This window comes from Lepisosteus platostomus, chromosome 5 (genome assembly GCF_059453375.1).
Source record: "Lepisosteus platostomus isolate fLepPlt1 chromosome 5, fLepPlt1.hap1, whole genome shotgun sequence".
Classification (NCBI taxonomy): domain Eukaryota; kingdom Metazoa; phylum Chordata; class Actinopteri; order Semionotiformes; family Lepisosteidae; genus Lepisosteus; species Lepisosteus platostomus.
In genome coordinates, this window is record NC_142615.1 from 1,480,878 (window position 1) to 1,499,492 (window position 18,615).

An 18,615-nucleotide genomic window follows, 5' to 3' on the forward strand; every position below is an offset into this window, starting at 1 on the left:
CAGAGCAACACAACACACCAGAGCAGCACACTGACACAACACAGCAGAGCAACACAACACAGCAGCACAGTGACACAACACAGCAGAGCAACACACTGACACAACACAGCAGAGCAACACAACACAGCAGCACAGTGACACAACACAGCAGAGCAACACAACACACCAGAGCAACACACTGACACAACACAGCAGAGCAGCACAACACAGCAGAGCAGCACAGTGACACAACACAGCAGAACAACACAACACACCAGAGCAGCACACTGACACAACACAGCAGAGCAACACAACACACCAGAGCAACACACTGACACAACACAGCAGAGCAACACAACACACCAGAGCAGCACACTGACACAACACAGCAGAGCAACACACAGCACATCAGCAGCGAAGCAACGCACCACGTTACAGCAACACAACGAAACACACAGCACATCAGCAGCGAAGCGACGCGCCACGTCACAGCAACACAGCGAAACACACAGCACATCAGCAGCGAAGCAACGGGCCACGTCACAGCAACACAGAAACACACAGCACATCAGCAGCGAAGCAACGCGCCACGTCACAGCAACACAAAGAAACACACAGCACATCAGCAGCGAAGCAACGCGCCACGTCACAGCAACACAACGAAACACACAGCACAACAGCAGCGAAGCAACGCGCCATGTTACAGCAACACAAAGAAACACACAGCACACCAGCAGCGAAGCAACGCGCCACGTTACAGCAACACAACGAAACACAAACAGATCCCGAGAAAAGCGGACCGACCCGTCTCCCCCGTCTCCAGACCCAGCTGTCGCTGTTCAGGGACTGTCTCTGTCGCGGCGACCGTCTCAACGTCGAATTTCATGTTTTTCTCTCCTGGTGCCAAAGTCTACAAAACGTCACAGCGTGTTTGTGTCTGAGCCCAATATTTTTTTTCTTTCACTTTCGCTGTTAGTCTGTCGGTCGACTTCATGGGCTTCCGAGAAATCACACGCGTACTCGTACAGGGCTGACGTCACACCCTGTTAAACACACACACACACCTCGACAACAGTCACACACACTGCTGCTCACACACAGGTCCTGAAAGGAGCTGTCCTGTTAAACACACACACACACACCTCGACAACAGTCACACACACTGCTGCTCACACACAGGTCCTGAGAGGAGCTGTCCTGTTAAACACACACACACACACATACACACACACACACACACACACACAGGTCCTGTCCTCAGACAGATGGCATCTCAAAGCCTATCCTGTATGCTCTTGCTTCACTGAAATAAATACTGAACACAGTTCGCTGTGTGTTAAAGTTTTATTAACTTGCAGTTGCTAAGCAGCAGGGATACATGTATTTAACCCAGCAGAGGAAGAGACGTACAGTACATACGCAGTCTAAAGAGTTCAGGAGTACCGATCGATTGCTGAGAATACGTGTGTCTTCTGCTCTTGATGGGATCACAATGTTTAACACTGCTACCTCTCAGCTCAACACAGCTCAACACAGAAGGCTCGTGACTGTGACAGCCCCAGGTGACTATGACCTGTCTTCCCCAGGCCAGATCACGTCTGTGACACTAGGCAGGGTGAACAAACCAGAGGGGGTGTTAACTGAGGTCTGGGGGTCCCTTGAGCACAAACTACTGTAGAGGTTACCCCAGTATACCCAGGTAAGATACCTCAGGATACCCAGTACACCCAGGTAAGATATCCAGTATACCCAGGTAAGTTACCCAGTATACCAAGGTAAGTTACCTCAGGATACCCAGTACACCCAGGTAAGATATCCAGTATACCCAGGTAAGTTACCCAGTATACCCAGGTAAGTTACCCAGTATACCCAGGTAAGATACCTCAGGATACCCAGTACACCCAGGTAAGATATCCAGTATACCCAGGTAAGTTACCCAGTACACCCAGGTAAGATATCCAGTATACCCAGTATACCCAGGTAAGTTACCCAGTATACCCAGTATACCTAGGTGAGTTACCCGGTATACCCAGGTAAGTTACCCCAGTATACCCAGGTAAGATACCTCAGGATACCCAGTACACCCAGGTAAGATATCCAGTATACCCAGGTAAGTTACCCAGTGTACTCAGTATACCCAGGTAAGTTACCCCAGTATACCCAGGTAAGTTACCCAGTATACCCAGTATACCCAGGTAAGTTACCCCAGTATACCCAGGTAAGTGACCTCAGGATACCCAGGTGAGTTCCCCAGTATACCCAGGTAAGTTACCCCAGTATACCCAGGTGAGTTACCCAGTATACCCAGGTAAGCTGTGGGTTCACCATATAAGATCACAAGAAGAGAACAATATTATTCAACAGTTAATATTCATAGTATTCAACATAATACTCAAGGACATTATCTCACGGTCACACTAATTCCTTTTTCTATTAATCTACTGTTAAAGGATAATTTTCTTTGTGAAAGGCTGCACTCAGTGGAGCAGTATTTATTTATTTTTTTTACTTAACAAACTTCTTTAATCTATCAGAGACCCGTCTCACAGCCTGCTCATTGATGGGACAGTTGTCCAGCAGCCCCGCTGTCTCATGGAACAGACAGTCCACAGTCAGTGTGTCTCTCCTGGTCACCAGTCTGCTGCTCTCAGCCACAACTGCCTCAGGGTTGTAGGTGTGGTGCATCACCACCAGGGCGGCGGGCTTGTCCCCTGTGGAGAGAGACAGAGACAGGGTCCTGACTGAGCACCTGCAGACTCTCCTGTCCTCTGAGAGCAGAGCTGTAGGACCTCAGAGCTCTGAGAGAGTGTCACAGCCCTGAGACGCAGACAGACGAGACTCAGACAGACGGTGTCCACTCACCCGGCTCAGGTGAGTCCCAGGACACAGCACAGTGCCACGGTCCAGACAGGTGTGAGGGTTTTAATCTTGGAACCCCATTTTAATTGATCAGTCCCCCCATCTGGATAATTAACCAAGCGATTAAAGGAACCACTTCACTAGGTGAAGGTGAAAAATGTATTTAATACGTTAAGTATGACGTCGCATCATCCAGGGGGGGCTGCACATTGGTGGAGACAGTGGGATCCCCATCACCTGTAAAGCGCTTTGAGCGGAGTGTCCAGAACAGCGTGTATCTATACAAGTGTAAGACATTATTATTGCTATTAAGTAGTGCCCTCTTGGGGACATTTTGTGTAACGTTTGTGAGTTCCCATTTAATGCACTTTGGCAAGACCTGCTGACCAGTGAACCTCATACCTCGTACACCTACAGCATTATCTGCCGAGCAGACAGCAGCCAGGCTCTTGCAGTGCAGGGACTTTAGTTATGAGAGCAGGTTAGGGGTCTGGGCTCAGAACTGGAAGGCTCAAGTCCTTCACTCCAGGGAGGTGGGCGAATGATATCAGTCACTTTGGATAAAAGCGCCAAGCCGTTCAATTATCTTTAGAGTGAAGGCATTTCTGTTTCCTGTCCATCACAGAGGAACACGTCTGTGCTTCTGTCTCTGAATGGGCAGAGAGCTTTCTGTCTTCTCCCATCTCTTCTCGAAAAGGGTCCCTGATCCCTTCGAATTCAATTTTACCTGGAATCTTCTGGAGGGCGTGGTCAATATCAGTCCCTATCCGAGAGCTGACAGGACAGAAAGTCACGATGGCGTCACACTTCTGCAGGGGGCACACTTTAAAGTTCATCTGCTTTCCCAGTTTCTCCTTGAACATCCTGTCAGCTCCCAGGGTAACTCCAGCAGCCAGGAAGTGGATATTGACTGGGCAGATACAAAACACAGACACACAGTGGAGTCAATGCCAGCAGACTTGTGATCTGCAACATCATCTGAAGATTTCAAGTTTCAGTACTCAAGCATTTTAATTAAAAAAAAAAACATCCTGGGTCACTGGAAATGAGTTTCACTGGGAATCATCCCCCTGAAACACAAATTACTGCAACTGAACGTCCGCTTCCAATGAGTAAGTCTCAGCGCGCTCCTGCCCCTCACTGAGAGCAGCAGTAGGATAAAGATATTGTTGAGGTTCAGGAGTGCAAAGGGACAGCAGCCTCTTCAACACTGCACTGAGCTGTGGTGTCTGAGCTCCAGCTGTGTGCAGAGGCACGGTGTGGACTCACCTGCTGGTCTGGATGCGTGGGTGGAGAAGGAGGAGAAGAAGGGGGAGAGCCATGATCCAGAGTCTGGAAGAGACAGTGAGGGGTGTGAACAGAGAGGAGTGTCGATCCTGTTCTCACTGGTACAGACAGACTGCAGGTCAATAATAACTGAACTATCAGGACAGTGATCTACAGCACACTGTATCTACCCCAGATCTACACATGGACACACACTGCTACAGGAATAAGATAAGAGTCTGGAAGAGACAGTGAGGGGTGTGAACAGAGAGGAGTGTCGATCCTGTTCTCACTGGTACAGACAGACTGCAGGTCAATAATAACTGAACTATCAGGACAGTGATCTACAGCACACTGTATCTACCCCAGATCTACACATGGACACACACCGCTACAGGAATAAGATCAGAGTCTGGAAGAGACAGTGAGGGGTGTGAACAGAGAGGAGTGTCAATCCTGTTCTCACTGGTACAGACAGACTGCAGGTCAATAATAACTGAACTATCAGGACAGTGATCTACAGCACACTGTATCTACCCCAGATCTACACATGGACACACACCGCTACAGGAATAAGATCAGAGTCTGGAAGAGACAGTGAGGGGTGTGAACAGAGAGGAGTGTCGATCCTGTTCTCACTGGTACAGACAGACTGCAGGTCAATAATAACTGAACTATCAGGACAGTGATCTACAGCACACTGTATCTACCCCAGATCTACACATGGACACACACCGCTACAGGAATAAGATCAGAGTCTGGAAGAGACAGTGAGGGGTGTGAACAGAGAGAGTGAAAACAGTTAAAGACTCCCTCTGATCTGAACCAACTGGCCAGGATGATGACTGGAGACACCTGTAGGAAGTGCCGTCTGTCTTTCTCATGAGACACTGAATGAGTCCTGACTGCTTGCTCATTAAAGATCTCTGTGATCTGGGTGTTGATCCTGGTGCCCCGGCTGAGCTCAGTCTGTCCTCCCTGAGGCTCCACCTTGGTCACCCTGTCCACTACCCAGGAAACAGGACCACAGTACTGTCCCTCTGTCTGCTGTTATCACCAAACATAGATACAGCATCAACACTGGACTCTCCTGGGACACAGACTGACTCCAGGAATACTCCTCACCTGTACAGCCAGTGACTGACACACCACTGCTCTCAACACTGTCTCCCACAGCAGTGCAGAGTGTGAATGTATATTCTCTTCCTGGACTCAGACCAGTCATGTCCGTAGCTCTTGTGTCCCAGCTGATGGGTTTACTCTGATCTCCTCCAGTATCTCTGTACTTGATCTTAAACTCCTTGTGTAGATCAGTGATCATGTTGTCAGGCATGTCCCAGCTGAGAGAGACCCTGCTGGAGGTCACAGAGGTCACCCTGAGATTCTGAGGAGGAAGAGGAGCTGAGGAAGAGAAGGATACAGTGAGATCAGACTGACAGTCCAGGTGATCTCTGAACTCACTTTTACACACTGATCTTAATACAACTGTAGATTTCATTTAATGTTTTATTGAAAAACCTACAGTATCTGTTCTTGAATGATGTAAAGCACTCCATATTAAAAATGATTTCAATTAGGAACTGCAAAACTTTTTTGCAACCTTTAAAATGCATAATTAAATTAATTAATACTACTTTAAATAACCATATTTTCCCTCAATACTGTCACTTTGAGAAGAATTGAAATCAGCATTCTAGCAAAAATTAGAAGAATTAACCAATAATAATAAGAACAACAACAATTAATTATTATTAGTCACATGCACCATAAGCACTGGACACTCCTGGGACACAGACTGACTCCAGGAATACTCCTCACCTGTACAGACCCTGACTGACACACCACTGCTCTCAACACTGTCTCCCACAGCAGTGCAGAGTGTGAATGTATATTCTCTTCCTGGACTCAGACCAGTCATGTCTGTAGCTCTTGTGTCCCAGCTGATGGGTTTACTCTGATCTCCTCCAGTATCTCTGTACTTGATCTTAAACTCCTTGTGGAGATCAGTGATCATGTTGTCAGGCCTGTCCCAACTGAGAGAGACACTGCTGGAGGTCACAGAGGTCACCCTGAGATTCAGAGGAGGAAGAGGAGCTGAGGAAGAGAAGGGTACAGTGAGATCAGACTGACAGTCCAGGTGATCTCTGAGCTCAAGTCTACACACTGATCTTGTACAACCACAATTGCACACAACTGCAGATGTCACTAAGTGTTTTATTGAATAACAATGTTTTTGAGTGATAAGAGGTGGTTCATCTTTCATATGATTTCAAATTGAAACTGCAATAAAATTATGCAACATTACAAATGCATAATTAATCAACACTACTTTAAATAACCATATTTCTCCTCACTACTGTCACTTTGAGAAGAATTGAAATCAATGTTCTAGTAAAAATTAAAAGAACTAACAACTGATAATAACTACTATTATAATTATTGATCAGAGGTGTGGCATTAACACTGGACACAACAGGACCACAGTACTGTCCCTCTGTCTGCTGTTATCACCAAACACAGATACAGCATCAACACTGGATACTCCTGGGACACAGACTGACTCCAGGAATACTCCTCACCTGTACAGACCCTGACTGACACACCACTGCTCTCAACACTGTCTCCCACAGCAGTGCAGAGTGTGAATGTATATTCTCTTCCTGGACTCAGACCAGTCATGTCCGTAGCTCTTGTGTCCCAGCTGATGGGTTTACTCTGATCTCCTCCAGTATCTCTGTACTTGATCTTAAACTCCTTGTGTAGATCAGTGATCATGTTGTCAGGCATGTCCCAGCTGAGAGAGACCCTGCTGGAGGTCACAGAGGTCACCCTGAGATTCTGAGGAGGAAGAGGAGCTGAGGAAGAGAAGGATACAGTGAGATCAGACTGACAGTCCAGGTGATCTCTGAACTCACTTTTACACACTGATCTTAATACAACTGTAGATTTCATTTAATGTTTTATTGAAAAACCTACAGTATCTGTTCTTGAATGATGTAAAGCACTCCATATTAAAAATGATTTCAATTAGGAACTGCAAAACTTTTTTGCAACCTTTAAAATGCATAATTAAATTAATTAATACTACTTTAAATAACCATATTTTCCCTCAATACTGTCACTTTGAGAAGAATTGAAATCAGCATTCTAGCAAAAATTAGAAGAATTAACCAATAATAATAAGAACAACAACAATTAATTATTATTAGTCACATGCACCATAAGCACTGGACACTCCTGGGACACAGACTGACTCCAGGAATACTCCTCACCTGTACAGACCCTGACTGACACACCACTGCTCTCAACACTGTCTCCCACAGCAGTGCAGAGTGTGAATGTATATTCTCTTCCCGGACTCAGACCAGTCATGACTGTAGCTCTTGTGTCCCAGCTGATGGGTTTACTCTGATCTCCTCCAGTATCTCTGTACTTGATCTTAAATCTCTTCTGTGTCTCAGCCTCCATGTTGTCAGGCCTGTCCCAGCTGAGAGAGACACTGCTGGAGCTCACAGAGGTCACCCTCAGGTTTTTAGGAGGAAAGGGACCTGGAACAGAGAGAGGTCAGTTGAATCATCTCATTAACCCCAGATCTGCATATTTTCTGTTAACGTTATCAGTGTCAGATGTTATTTAGATAATGTACCAGGTCAGTGCAACCATATAACCACAGATCTCACTGCAGCATAACTATACCTCTGACTATAGTACAACGATAGATCGAGCAACAGAATAACCACAGATATGACTACCTAGATACCGCTGTGGTACAGCCATTATTGAGATCATCATAGTTACAGCAGTAGAACATATTAAGGATTGACTTATTTAAGTAATAACTTGGCATTTTCCAGTGCTAAAAAATAATTAAGTGAAAAAAAAACTAAATGGAATTTTCTGTATTATTTGTGCTTATGGTAATATTCCACAACTCTTAATTATGCCACCATATTAATCACCTGAGGAACCCACAGGGCACAGGACACTGTCAGACGTCTTTCCAACACAAACAAAACAGGACAGGAAGATGCCATTCGGCATCCTGCAACCTGTTTCATTTCTCTCTGATTAAACACACAGGTGTGAAATATCGCAGGCTCTAGGCGCAGAAGGACAGTTGTCTTTACCCTTTCCACACATAATCACCGTCTTGACCCTTCTCTCTAGGTCTTCCACACCACATTGGGGTTTTCTTGGAGAATTTCTGGATCAGTGGGACAACTGTCCTTCTGCGACTAAAGCCGAATGGCATCTTCCTGTCCTGTTTTGTTTGTGTTGGAAAGACGTCTGACAGTGTCCTGTGCCCTGTGGGTAGTCTCGCCTACATGCAATAAGTAAAAGAGAAAGTGTCACTTCAGTCCAGCGAGCGTGTCTTACTGAGTGCCTGGGGAAGCCCTGACTCTTCAGCTGAATGAATTAAAGATCTGCTTGACGATCTCCCAGCCTGAGTGAAGCCTGAGTTTTCTCCGACAGTGGTGACAGGGGACACGGTGCTGTCAGTGTTAGACTGAAGCTCTGACTACTTGGTCAGAAAGATCTCATGACAGTGTGTAAGAGTTGGGGTGTTGGGCTGTTGGTCCTGCTATTCGGACTTAATTCTACTCTGGTCTTGTTCAGCTTGACCCCATAACAAGTTCCATGTAACAAAGGCCACTGTGCATTTCCCAGAGTCCCCTCTGGAATGTGAAGTTCTTATGGATCCATCAAGGTGAAAATGTTAGACATATATACAAATGTAAGGAATTCTAAAGTAAATCTGGAAAGTGGGAAAACACCTGTGACAGACTGACTCCAGGAATACTCCTCACCTGTACAGACCCTGACTGACACACCACTGCTCTCAAAAATGTCTCCCACAACAGTGCAGAGTGTGAATGTATATTCTCTTCCTGGACTCAGACCAGTCATGTCTGTAGCTCTTGTGTCCCAGCTGATGGGTTTACTCTGATCTCTTCCAGTATCTTTGTACTTGATCTTAAACTCCTTGTGTAGATCAGTCTCCATGTTGTCAGGCCTGTCCCAGCTGAGAGAGACACTGCTGGAGGTCACAGAGGTCGCCCTGAGATTCTGAGGAGGAAGAGGAGCTGAGGAAGAGGAGAGTACAGTGAGATCAGACTGACAGTCCCAGTGATCTCTGAGCTCAGGTCTACACACTGATCTTGTACAACCACAACTGCACACAACTGTAGATGTCACTGAATGTTTTATTGAATAGCAATGTTTTTGAGTGATAAGAGGTGGTTCATCTTTCATATGATTTCAAATTGAAACTGCAATAAAATTATGCAACATTACAAATGCATAATTAATCAATACTTCTTTAAATAACCATATTTCTTCTCACTACTGTCACTTTGAGAAGAATTGAAATCAACATTCTAGTCAAAATTAAAAGAACTAAAAACTGATAATAACTACTATTAAAATTGTTGGTCAGAGATGTGGCATTAACACTGGATACAACAGCAATTTGTCTCTGATTAACAGTCATTAGGATGTAATTCAATCCTAGCAATCAGTCCAATGGTTCAGAATATTCAGACATATTTATAACATATTTAATGTGACAGGTCACAGATACAGCATCAACACTGGACACTCCTGGGACACAGACTGACTCCAGGAATACTCCTCACCTGTACAGACCCTGACTGACACACCACTGCTCTCAACACTGTCTCCCACAGCAGTGCAGAGTGTGAATGTATATTCTCTTCCTGGACTCAGACCAGTCACGTCTGTAGCTCTTGTGTCCCAGCTGATGGGTTTACTCTGATCTCCTCCAGTATCTCTGTACTTGATCTTAAACTCCTTGTGTAGATCAGTGATCATGTTGTCAGGCCTGTCCCAGCTGAGAGAGACACTGCTGGAGGTCATAGAGGTCACCCTGAGATTCTGAGGAGGAAGAGGAGCTGAGGAAGAGGAGAGTACAGCGAGATCAGACTGACAGGCCCAGAGATCTCTGACACATCCTGAGACACTGACATTAACAAACTTTAAGAGATCATGGCATTGATCTTGTATAACAACCTAGCTCTTATCACTGAGGGTATCTGTTCTATATGAACTATTAGGTCACTCATAAAAACTTCAATTTGCTCTAAACTATGTAATGAACAGAGTGATCTCAGTGACTTCCCTCTCACACCCAAAATCCACTTCACTCCCAGAATCCCCTGCTGACCACTGTACCAGTACCAGTGACACCATCATCACCAGTCACAAATACAGCATCAACACTGGACACTCCTGGGACACAGACTGACTCCAGGAATACTCCTCACCTGTACAGACCCTGACTGACACACCACTGCTCTCAACACTGTCTCCCACAGCAGTGCAGAGTGTGAATGTATATTCTCTTCCTGGACTCAGACCAGTCATGTCTGTAGCTCCTGTGTCCCAGCTGATGGGTTTACTCTGATCTCCTCCAGTATCTCTGTACTTGATCTTAAACTCCTTGTGTAGATCAGTGATCATGTTGTCAGGCCTGTCCCAGCTGAGAGAGACACTGCTGGAGGTCACAGAGGTCACCCTGAGATTCTGAGGAGGAAGAGGAGCTGAGGAAGAGAAGGGTACAGTGAGATCAGACTGACAGTCCCAGTGATCTCTGAGCTCAAGTCTACACACTGATCTTGTACAACCACAACTGCACACAACTGTAGATGTCACTGAATGTTTTATTGAATAACAATGTTTTTGAGTGATAAGAGGTGGTTCATCTTTCATATGATTTCAAATTGAAACTGCAATAAAATTATGCAACATTACAAATGCATAATTAATCAACACTACTTTAAATAACCAATTTCTTCTCACTACTGTCACTTTGAGAAGAATTGAAATCAACATTCTAGTAAAAATTAAAAGAACTAAAAACTTATAATAACTACTATAAAACTTGTTGGTCAGAGATGTGGCATTAACACTGGACACAACAGCAATTTGTCTCTGATTAACAGTCATTAGGATGTAATTCAATCCTAGCAATCAGTCCAATGGTTCAGAATATTCAGACATATTTATAACATATTTAATGTGACAGGTCACAGATACAGCATCAACACTGGACACTCCTGGGACACAGACTGACTCCAGGAATACTCCTCACCTGTACAGACCCTGACTGACACACCACTGCTCTCAACACTGTCTCCCACAGCAGTGAAGAGTGTGAATGTATATTCTCTTCCTGGACTCAGACCAGTCATGTCTGTAGCTGTTGTGTCCCAGCTGATGGGTTTACTCTGATCTCCTCCAGTATCTCTGTACTTGATCTTAAACTCCTTGTGTAGATCAGTGATCATGTTGTCAGGCCTGTTCCAGCTGAGAGAGACACTGCTGGAGGTCACAGAGGTCACCCTGAGATTCTCAGGAGGAAGAGGAGCTGAGGAAGAGGAGAGTATAGTGAGATCAGACTGACAATCCAGGTGATTTCTGAGCTAATCTGTACACACTGCTATTAAAAACACAGTAGAACACAATTTCTCTAACTGACCAGCAAAATTTGATGAGTTCCTTTTTCAATTTTAGTTTTATCAGTAAATTATGTATCAAATTCTATAAAGAACACAATAAAATACCAAATCAGTTCTGAATTAAACTGCCACATATATTATCACCAGCTTTCAATATGTTTAGAAAAACAGGAACATTAATTCACAGATACAGCATCAACACTGGACACTCCTGGGACACAGACTGACTCCAGGAATACTCCTCACCTGTACAGACTCTGACTGACACACCACTGCTCTCAACACTGTCTCCCACAGCAGTGCAGAGTGTGAATGTATATTCTCTTCCTGGACTCAGACCAGTCATGTCTGTAGCTCTTGTGTCCCAGCTGATGGTTTTACTCTGATCTCCTCCAGTATCTCTGTACTTGATCTTAAACTCCTTGTGTAGATCAGTCTCCATGTTGTCAGGCCTGTCCCAGCTGAGAGAGACCCTGCTGGAGGTCACAGAGGTCACCCTCAGGTTTTTAGGAGGAAAGGGACCTGGAACAGAGAGATGTCAGTTGGATCAGACCGACTGTCTCATTCCTCCCAGAGCACAGAGCTGCACTGGAATCACTCTCTCAGACCCTGATGTTATTTAGACAAAGGTTGGAGTCAGACTTAACATATAACCATTGTGGGATAAAAGGCTGTTCTGTCCTGTTTTGTCTAACAATGTGTTTTTCCTGTTGCTATAGCTTAGTGCAGCTGGGTCCTATCTGAGGTGTCCACGCGCTCGGAACAGAAAGACGGTACCTGTCCCTGGCTGTGTGCCCAGGGACACGACTGGTGTGCTCTACTCAGGAGCTGTGTGTAGTAATCTGGGTGGAGTGTGAGAGTAACTGCAGTGTGCTCTACTCAGGAGCTGTGTGTAGTAATCTGGGTGGAGTGTGAGAGTAACTGCAGTGTGCTTTACTCAGGAGCTGTGTGTAGTAATCTGGGTGGAGTGTGAGAGTAACTGCAGTGTGCTTTACTCAGGAGCTGTGTGTAGTAATCTGGGTGGAGTGTGAGAGTAACTGCAGTGTGCTTTACTCAGGAGCTGTGTGTAGTACTCTGGGTGGAGTGTGAGAGTAACTGCAGTGTGCTTTACTCAGGAGCTGTGTGTAGTAATCTGGGTGGAGTGTGCTTTACTCAGGAGCTGTGTGTTGTAATCTGGGCGGAGTGTGAGAGTAACTGCAGTGTGCTTTACTCAGGAGCTGTGTGTAGTAATCTGGGTGGAGTGTGCTTTACTCAGGAGCTGAGTGTAGTAATCTGGGTGGAGTGTGAGAGTAACTCCTCTGTGCTTTACTCAGGAGCTGTGTGTAGTAATCTGGGTGGAGTGTGAGAGTAACTGCGATGTGCTTTACTCAGGAGCTGTGTGTAGTAATCTGGGTGGAGTGTGAGAGTAACTGTGGTGTGCTTTACTCAGGAGCTGTGTGTAGTAATCTGGGTGGAGTGTGAGACTAACTGCACTGTGCTTTACTCAGGAGCTGTGTGTAGTAATCTGGGTGGAGTGTGAGAGTTACTGTGGTGTGCTTTACTCAGGAGCTGTGTGTAGTAATCTGGGTGGAGTGTGATTTAACTACCAGGAAACACACCTGTTGAACAGATTTACTATAGGAATACTCCTCACCTGTACAGACAGGGATTGAAACACTTCTCCCTTCAACATTATCTCTCACAACGGCGCAGAGAGTGAAGTTATATTCAGTTTTAGGGCTGAGGCTCTTGATTGTTACTTCAGTCGATGCCCAGTTGATAATGTGAGATTTGAATTTTTCACCACTTGTGTACTTGATCTTAAATCTCTTCTGTGTCGCAGCCTCCATGTTGTCAGGCCTGTCCCAGCTGAGAGAGACACTGCTGGAGGTCACAGGGGTCACCCTCAGGTTTTCAGGAGGTGACAGACCTAGAACAGAGCAAATTCAGAGGAATTAGACTGGTTGTCGTTAATCCCTGAGCTCAGAGCTGGACACTGGACGTCTCAGAACTGCAGACAACTCCCAAAATCAGTGATCTCTTGCAGAAACTTTGTCCTTGTTAATTCCAATACTGTGATCGTGTGCAGTGTGAACACAGTCACTCCAGACAGAGTCTCTGCAAAGGGGTAGTTGAGTTTCTAGACAATAGTTTGTGTCAATCAGCTGTGCTGAATACAGACTGCTGAAGGCAAGATGTCTACTTCTGACACATTTATCTGTAGGAGAGATTCATCTACAGCAAGCAGATTCCACATTCATTACAATATCAGCAGCAATACACACTGGACTCTCCTGGGACACAGACTGACTCCAGGAATACTCCTCACCTGTACAGACCCTGACTGACACACCACTGCTCTCAACACTGTCTCCCACAGCAGTGCAGAGTGTGAATGTATATTCTCTTCCTGGACTCAGACCAGTCATGTCTGTAGCTCTTGTGTCCCAGCTGATGTGTTTTCTCTGATCTCCACCAGTATCTCTGTACTTGATCTTAAACTCCTTGTGTAGATCAGTGATCATGTTGTCAGGCCTGTCCCAGCTGAGAGAGACACTGCTGGGGGTCACAGAGGTCACCTTGAGATTCTGAGGAGGAAGAGGAACTGAGGAAGAGAAGGGTACAGTGAGATCAGACTGACAGTCCCAGTGATCTCTGAGCTCAAGTCTACACACTGATCTTGTACAACCACAACTGCACACAACTGCAGATGTCACTAAGTGTTTTATTGAATAACAATGTTCTTGAGTGATAAGAGGTGGTTCATCTTACATATGATTTCAAATTGAAACTGCAATAAAATTATGCAACATTAAAAATACATAATTAATCAATACTAATTTAAATAACCATATTTCTCCTCACTACTGTCACTTTGAGAAGAATTGAAATCAACATTCTAGTAAAAATTAAAAGAACTAACAACAAATAATAAGTACTATTATAATTATTGGTCAGAGATATGGCATTAACACTGGGCACAACAGCGATTTGTCTCTGATTGACAGTCATTAGGATGTAACTCAATCCTAGCAATCAGTCCAATGGTTCAGAATATTCAGACATATTTATAACATATTTAATATGACAGGTCACAGATACAGCATCAACACTGGACTCTCCTGGGACACAGACTGACTCCAGGAATACTCCTCACCTGTACAGACCCTGACTGACACACCACTGCTCTCAACACTGTCTCCCACAGCAGTGCAGAGTGTGAATGTATATTCTCTTCCTGGACTCAGACCAGTCATGACTGTAGCTCTTGTGTCCCAGCTGATGGGTTTACTCTGATCTCCTCCAGTATCTCTGTACTTGATCTTAAACTCCTTGTGTAGATCAGTGATCATGTTGTCAGGCCTCTCCCAGCTGAGAGAGACACTGCTGGAGGTCACAGAGGTCACCCTGAGATTCTGAGGAGGAAGAGGAGCTGAGGAAGAGGAGAGTACAGTGAGATCAGACTGACAGCCCCAGAGATCTCTGACACATCCTGAGACACTGAGATTAACAAACTTTAAGAGATCATGGCATTGATGTTGTATAACAACCTAGCTCTTGTCAGTGAGGGTATCTGTTCTATATGAACTATTAAGTCACTCATAAAAACTTCAATTTGCTCTAAACTATGTAATGAACACAGTGCTCTCAGTGACTTCCCTCTCACACCCACAATCCACTTCACCCCCAGACCCCCCTGCTGACCACTGTACCAGTACCAGTGACACCATCATCACCAGTCACAGATACAGCATCAACACTGGACAGTCCTGGGACACAGACTGACTCCAGGAATACTCCTCACCTGTACAGACCCTGACTGACACACCACTGCTCTCAACACTGTCTCCCACAGCAGTGCAGAGTGTGAATGTATATTCTCTTCCTGGACTCAGACCAGTCATGTCTGTAGCTCTTGTGTCCCAGCTGATGGTTTTACTCTGATCTCCTCCAGTATCTCTGTACTTGATCTTAAACTCCTTCTGTGTCTCAGCCTCCATGTTGTCAGGCCTGTCCCAGCTGAGAGAGACACTGCTGGAGGTCGCAGAGGTCACCCTCAGGGTTTTAGGAGGAAAGGGACCTGGAACAGAGAGAGGTCAGTTGGATCACAACAATGGTCTCATTCATCCCTGAACTCAGAGCTGCACATTTCTGTGAACACTCCTGTGGACACCATCTTGAAACATCTAAGCAGCAATCTGGATTTCAGTCATGATGTGATGAACTTGAAACAGGTTCTGGTGACTGTATATCTAGTCCTTAGCACCTAGGATAATACCTCTGAGCTTCACAGCTGGACAATATAAAGGGAATTCACTTTTTAAACCTTGCCTTCCTGAGATTTGAAAGAAATTGGAGAGTGAGATCTCCTTGATCTATTGTTCTGATCCTTCTTCAGGAATTAGACAGGACAATCAAGCTGTATTGCACTCTCATGACAGATTAAGAATTGTGCTAAATCACAGGTTGCACGGAAATGACAAGTATTTAAAAATAGAAATACAAAGTTTAAACAGATATTAAAACTCCAGGGTTCTTATAACTGTCTTTATGCTATTCAGTGTGAAGTAGAGAGAAATACTGGTTCAATCAAACGTTAAGGCAAACACAACTGAGATAACAGGTCTAACACAGTTCTCAAGATAAAAGCGCTAGTCAGATTAAAGAGAGAGAGTTTGTTATGTACAGATACAGCATCAACACTGGACACTCCTGGGACACAGACTGACTCCAGGAATACTCCTCACCTGTACAGACCCTGACTGACACACCACTGCTCTCAACACTGTCTCCCACAGCAGTGCAGAGTGTGAATGTATATTCTCTTCCTGGACTCAGACCAGTCATGTCTGTAGCTCCTGTGTCCCAGCTGATGATTTTACTCTGATCTCCCCCAGTATCTCTGTACTTGATCTTAAACTCCTTGTGTAGATCAGTGATCATGTTGTCAGGCCTGTCCCAGCTGAGAGAGACACTACTGGAGGTCACAGAGGTCACCCTGAGATTCTGAGGAGGAAGAGGAGCTGAGGAAGAGAAAGGTAGTGAGATCAGAGAGACAGTCCCAGTGATCTCAGAGCTCATCTCTACACACAGCTGTTAAAAAACATAGAAATCAGTTTGTCTTATTGAACAGCAAATTTGATCAGTCCCTTCATCAATGTTATTTTTATCAGCAAATTATTTATCAAAATCAGTGAAGAACACAATAAAATATCAAATCAGTTCTGAATTAAACTGCCACATATATTATCACCAGCTTTCAATATGTTTAGAAAAACAGGAACATTAATTCACAGATACAGCATCAACACTGGACACTCCTTGGACACAGACTGACTCCAGGAACACTCCTCACCTGTACAGACCCTGACTGACACACCACTGCTCTCAACACTGTCTCCCACAGCAGTGCAGAGTGTGAATCTATATTCTCTTCCTGGACTCAGACCAGTCATGTCTGTAGCTCTTGTGTCCCAGCTGATGGGTTTACTCTGATCTCCTCCAGTATCTCTGTACTTGATCTTAAACTCCTTGGGTAGATCAGTCTCCATGTTGTCAGGCCTGTCCCAGCTGAGAGAGACACTACTGGAGGTCACAGAGGTCACCCTGAGATTCTCAGGAGGAAGAGGAGCTGAGGAAGAGGAGCGTATAGTGAGATCAGACTGACAATCCAGGTGATTTCTGAGCTAATCTGTACACACTGCTATTAAGAACACAGTAGAAAACAATTTGTCTAACTGACCAGCAAAAGTTGATGAGTTCCTTTTTCAATTTTAGTTTTATCAGTAAATTATTTATCAAATTCTATGAAGAACACAATAAAATACCAAATCAGTTCTGAATTAAACTGCCACATATATTATCACCAGCTTTCAATATGTTTAGAAAAACAGGAACATTAATTCACAGATACAGCATCAACACTGGACACTCCTTGGACACAGACTGACTCCAGGAATACTCCTCACCTGTACAGACCCTGACTGACACACCACTGCTCTCAACACTGTCTCCCACAACAGTGCAGAGTGTGAATGTATATTCTCTTCCTGGACTCAGACCAGTCATGTCTGTAGCTGTTGTGTCCCAGCTGATGGGTTTACTCTGATCTCCTCCAGTATCTCTGTACTTGATCTTAAACTCCTTCTGTGTCTCAGCCTCCATGTTGTCAGGCCTGTCCCAGCTGAGAGAGACACTGCTGGAGGTCACAGAGGTCACCCTCAGGGTTTTAGGAGGAAAGGGACCTGGAACAGAGAGAGGTCAGTTGGATCACACCAACGGTCTCATTCATCCCTGAACTCAGAGCTGCACATTTCTGTGAACACTCCTGTGGACACCATCTTGAAACATCTAAGCAGCAATCTGGATTTCAGTCATGATGTGATGAACTTGAAAAAGGTTCTGGTGACTGTATATCTAGTCCTTAGCACCTAGGATAATACCTCTGAGCTTCACAGCTGGACAATATAAAGGGAATTCACTTTTTAAACCTTGCCTTTCTGAGATTTGAAAGAAATTGGAGAGTGAGATCTCCTTCATCTATTGTTCTGATCCTTCTTCAGGAATTAGACAGCACAATCAAGCTGTATTGCACTCTCATGACAGATTAAGAATTGTGCTCAATCACAGGTTGCACAGAAATGACAAGTATTTAAAAATACAAATACAAAGTTTAAACAGATATTAAAACTCCAGGGTTCTTATAACTGTCTTTATGCTATTCAGTGTGAAGTAGAGAGAAATACTGGTTCAATCAAACGTTAAGGCAAACACAACTGAGATAACAGGTCTAACACAGTTCTCAAGACGAAAGCGCTAGTCAGATTAAAGAGAGAGAGTTTGTCATGTACAGATACAGCATCAACACTGGACTCTCCTGGGACACAGACTGACTCCAGGAATACTCCTCACCTGTACAGACCCTGACTGACACACCACTGCTCTCAACACTGTCTCCCACAGCAGTGCAGAGTGTGAATGTATATTCTCTTCCTGGACTCAGACCAGTCATGTCTGTAGCTCTTGTGTCCCAGCTGATGGGTTTAGTCTGATC

General features: G+C 44.8%; 1 protein-coding gene and 1 long non-coding RNA gene across 7 annotated transcripts in view; one reads left to right on the top strand and one right to left on the bottom strand.

Annotated features, from left to right (window-relative positions):
- Positions 1 to 18,615, top strand: part of LOC148662369 (uncharacterized) — a 67,465-nt gene that overhangs the window by 20,289 nt on the left and 28,561 nt on the right. The window contains exons 2-5 of one of the 2 annotated variants that reach the window (XR_015936767.1): positions 1,660 to 1,786; positions 1,853 to 1,963; positions 2,050 to 2,089; positions 2,121 to 2,143. This is a non-coding gene — a long non-coding RNA (uncharacterized LOC148662369). The other variant, XR_015936768.1, reaches the window with a different exon arrangement.
- LOC148662370 (GTPase IMAP family member 6-like) overlaps positions 1 to 18,615 on the bottom strand; it is a 66,493-nt gene that overhangs the window by 3,614 nt on the left and 44,264 nt on the right. Inside the window, exon 1 of one of the 5 annotated variants that reach the window (XM_088631963.1) lies at positions 13,216 to 13,508. The exons of the other annotated variants lie outside the window; for them this stretch is intronic. Within the exon in view, the coding sequence (XP_088488089.1) occupies positions 13,216 to 13,411 (196 nt within the window). The 5' untranslated portion in view covers positions 13,412 to 13,508. Of the gene's footprint in view, positions 1 to 13,215; positions 13,509 to 18,615 lie in introns of those variants that run through there. 5 annotated transcript variants of the gene reach the window in all.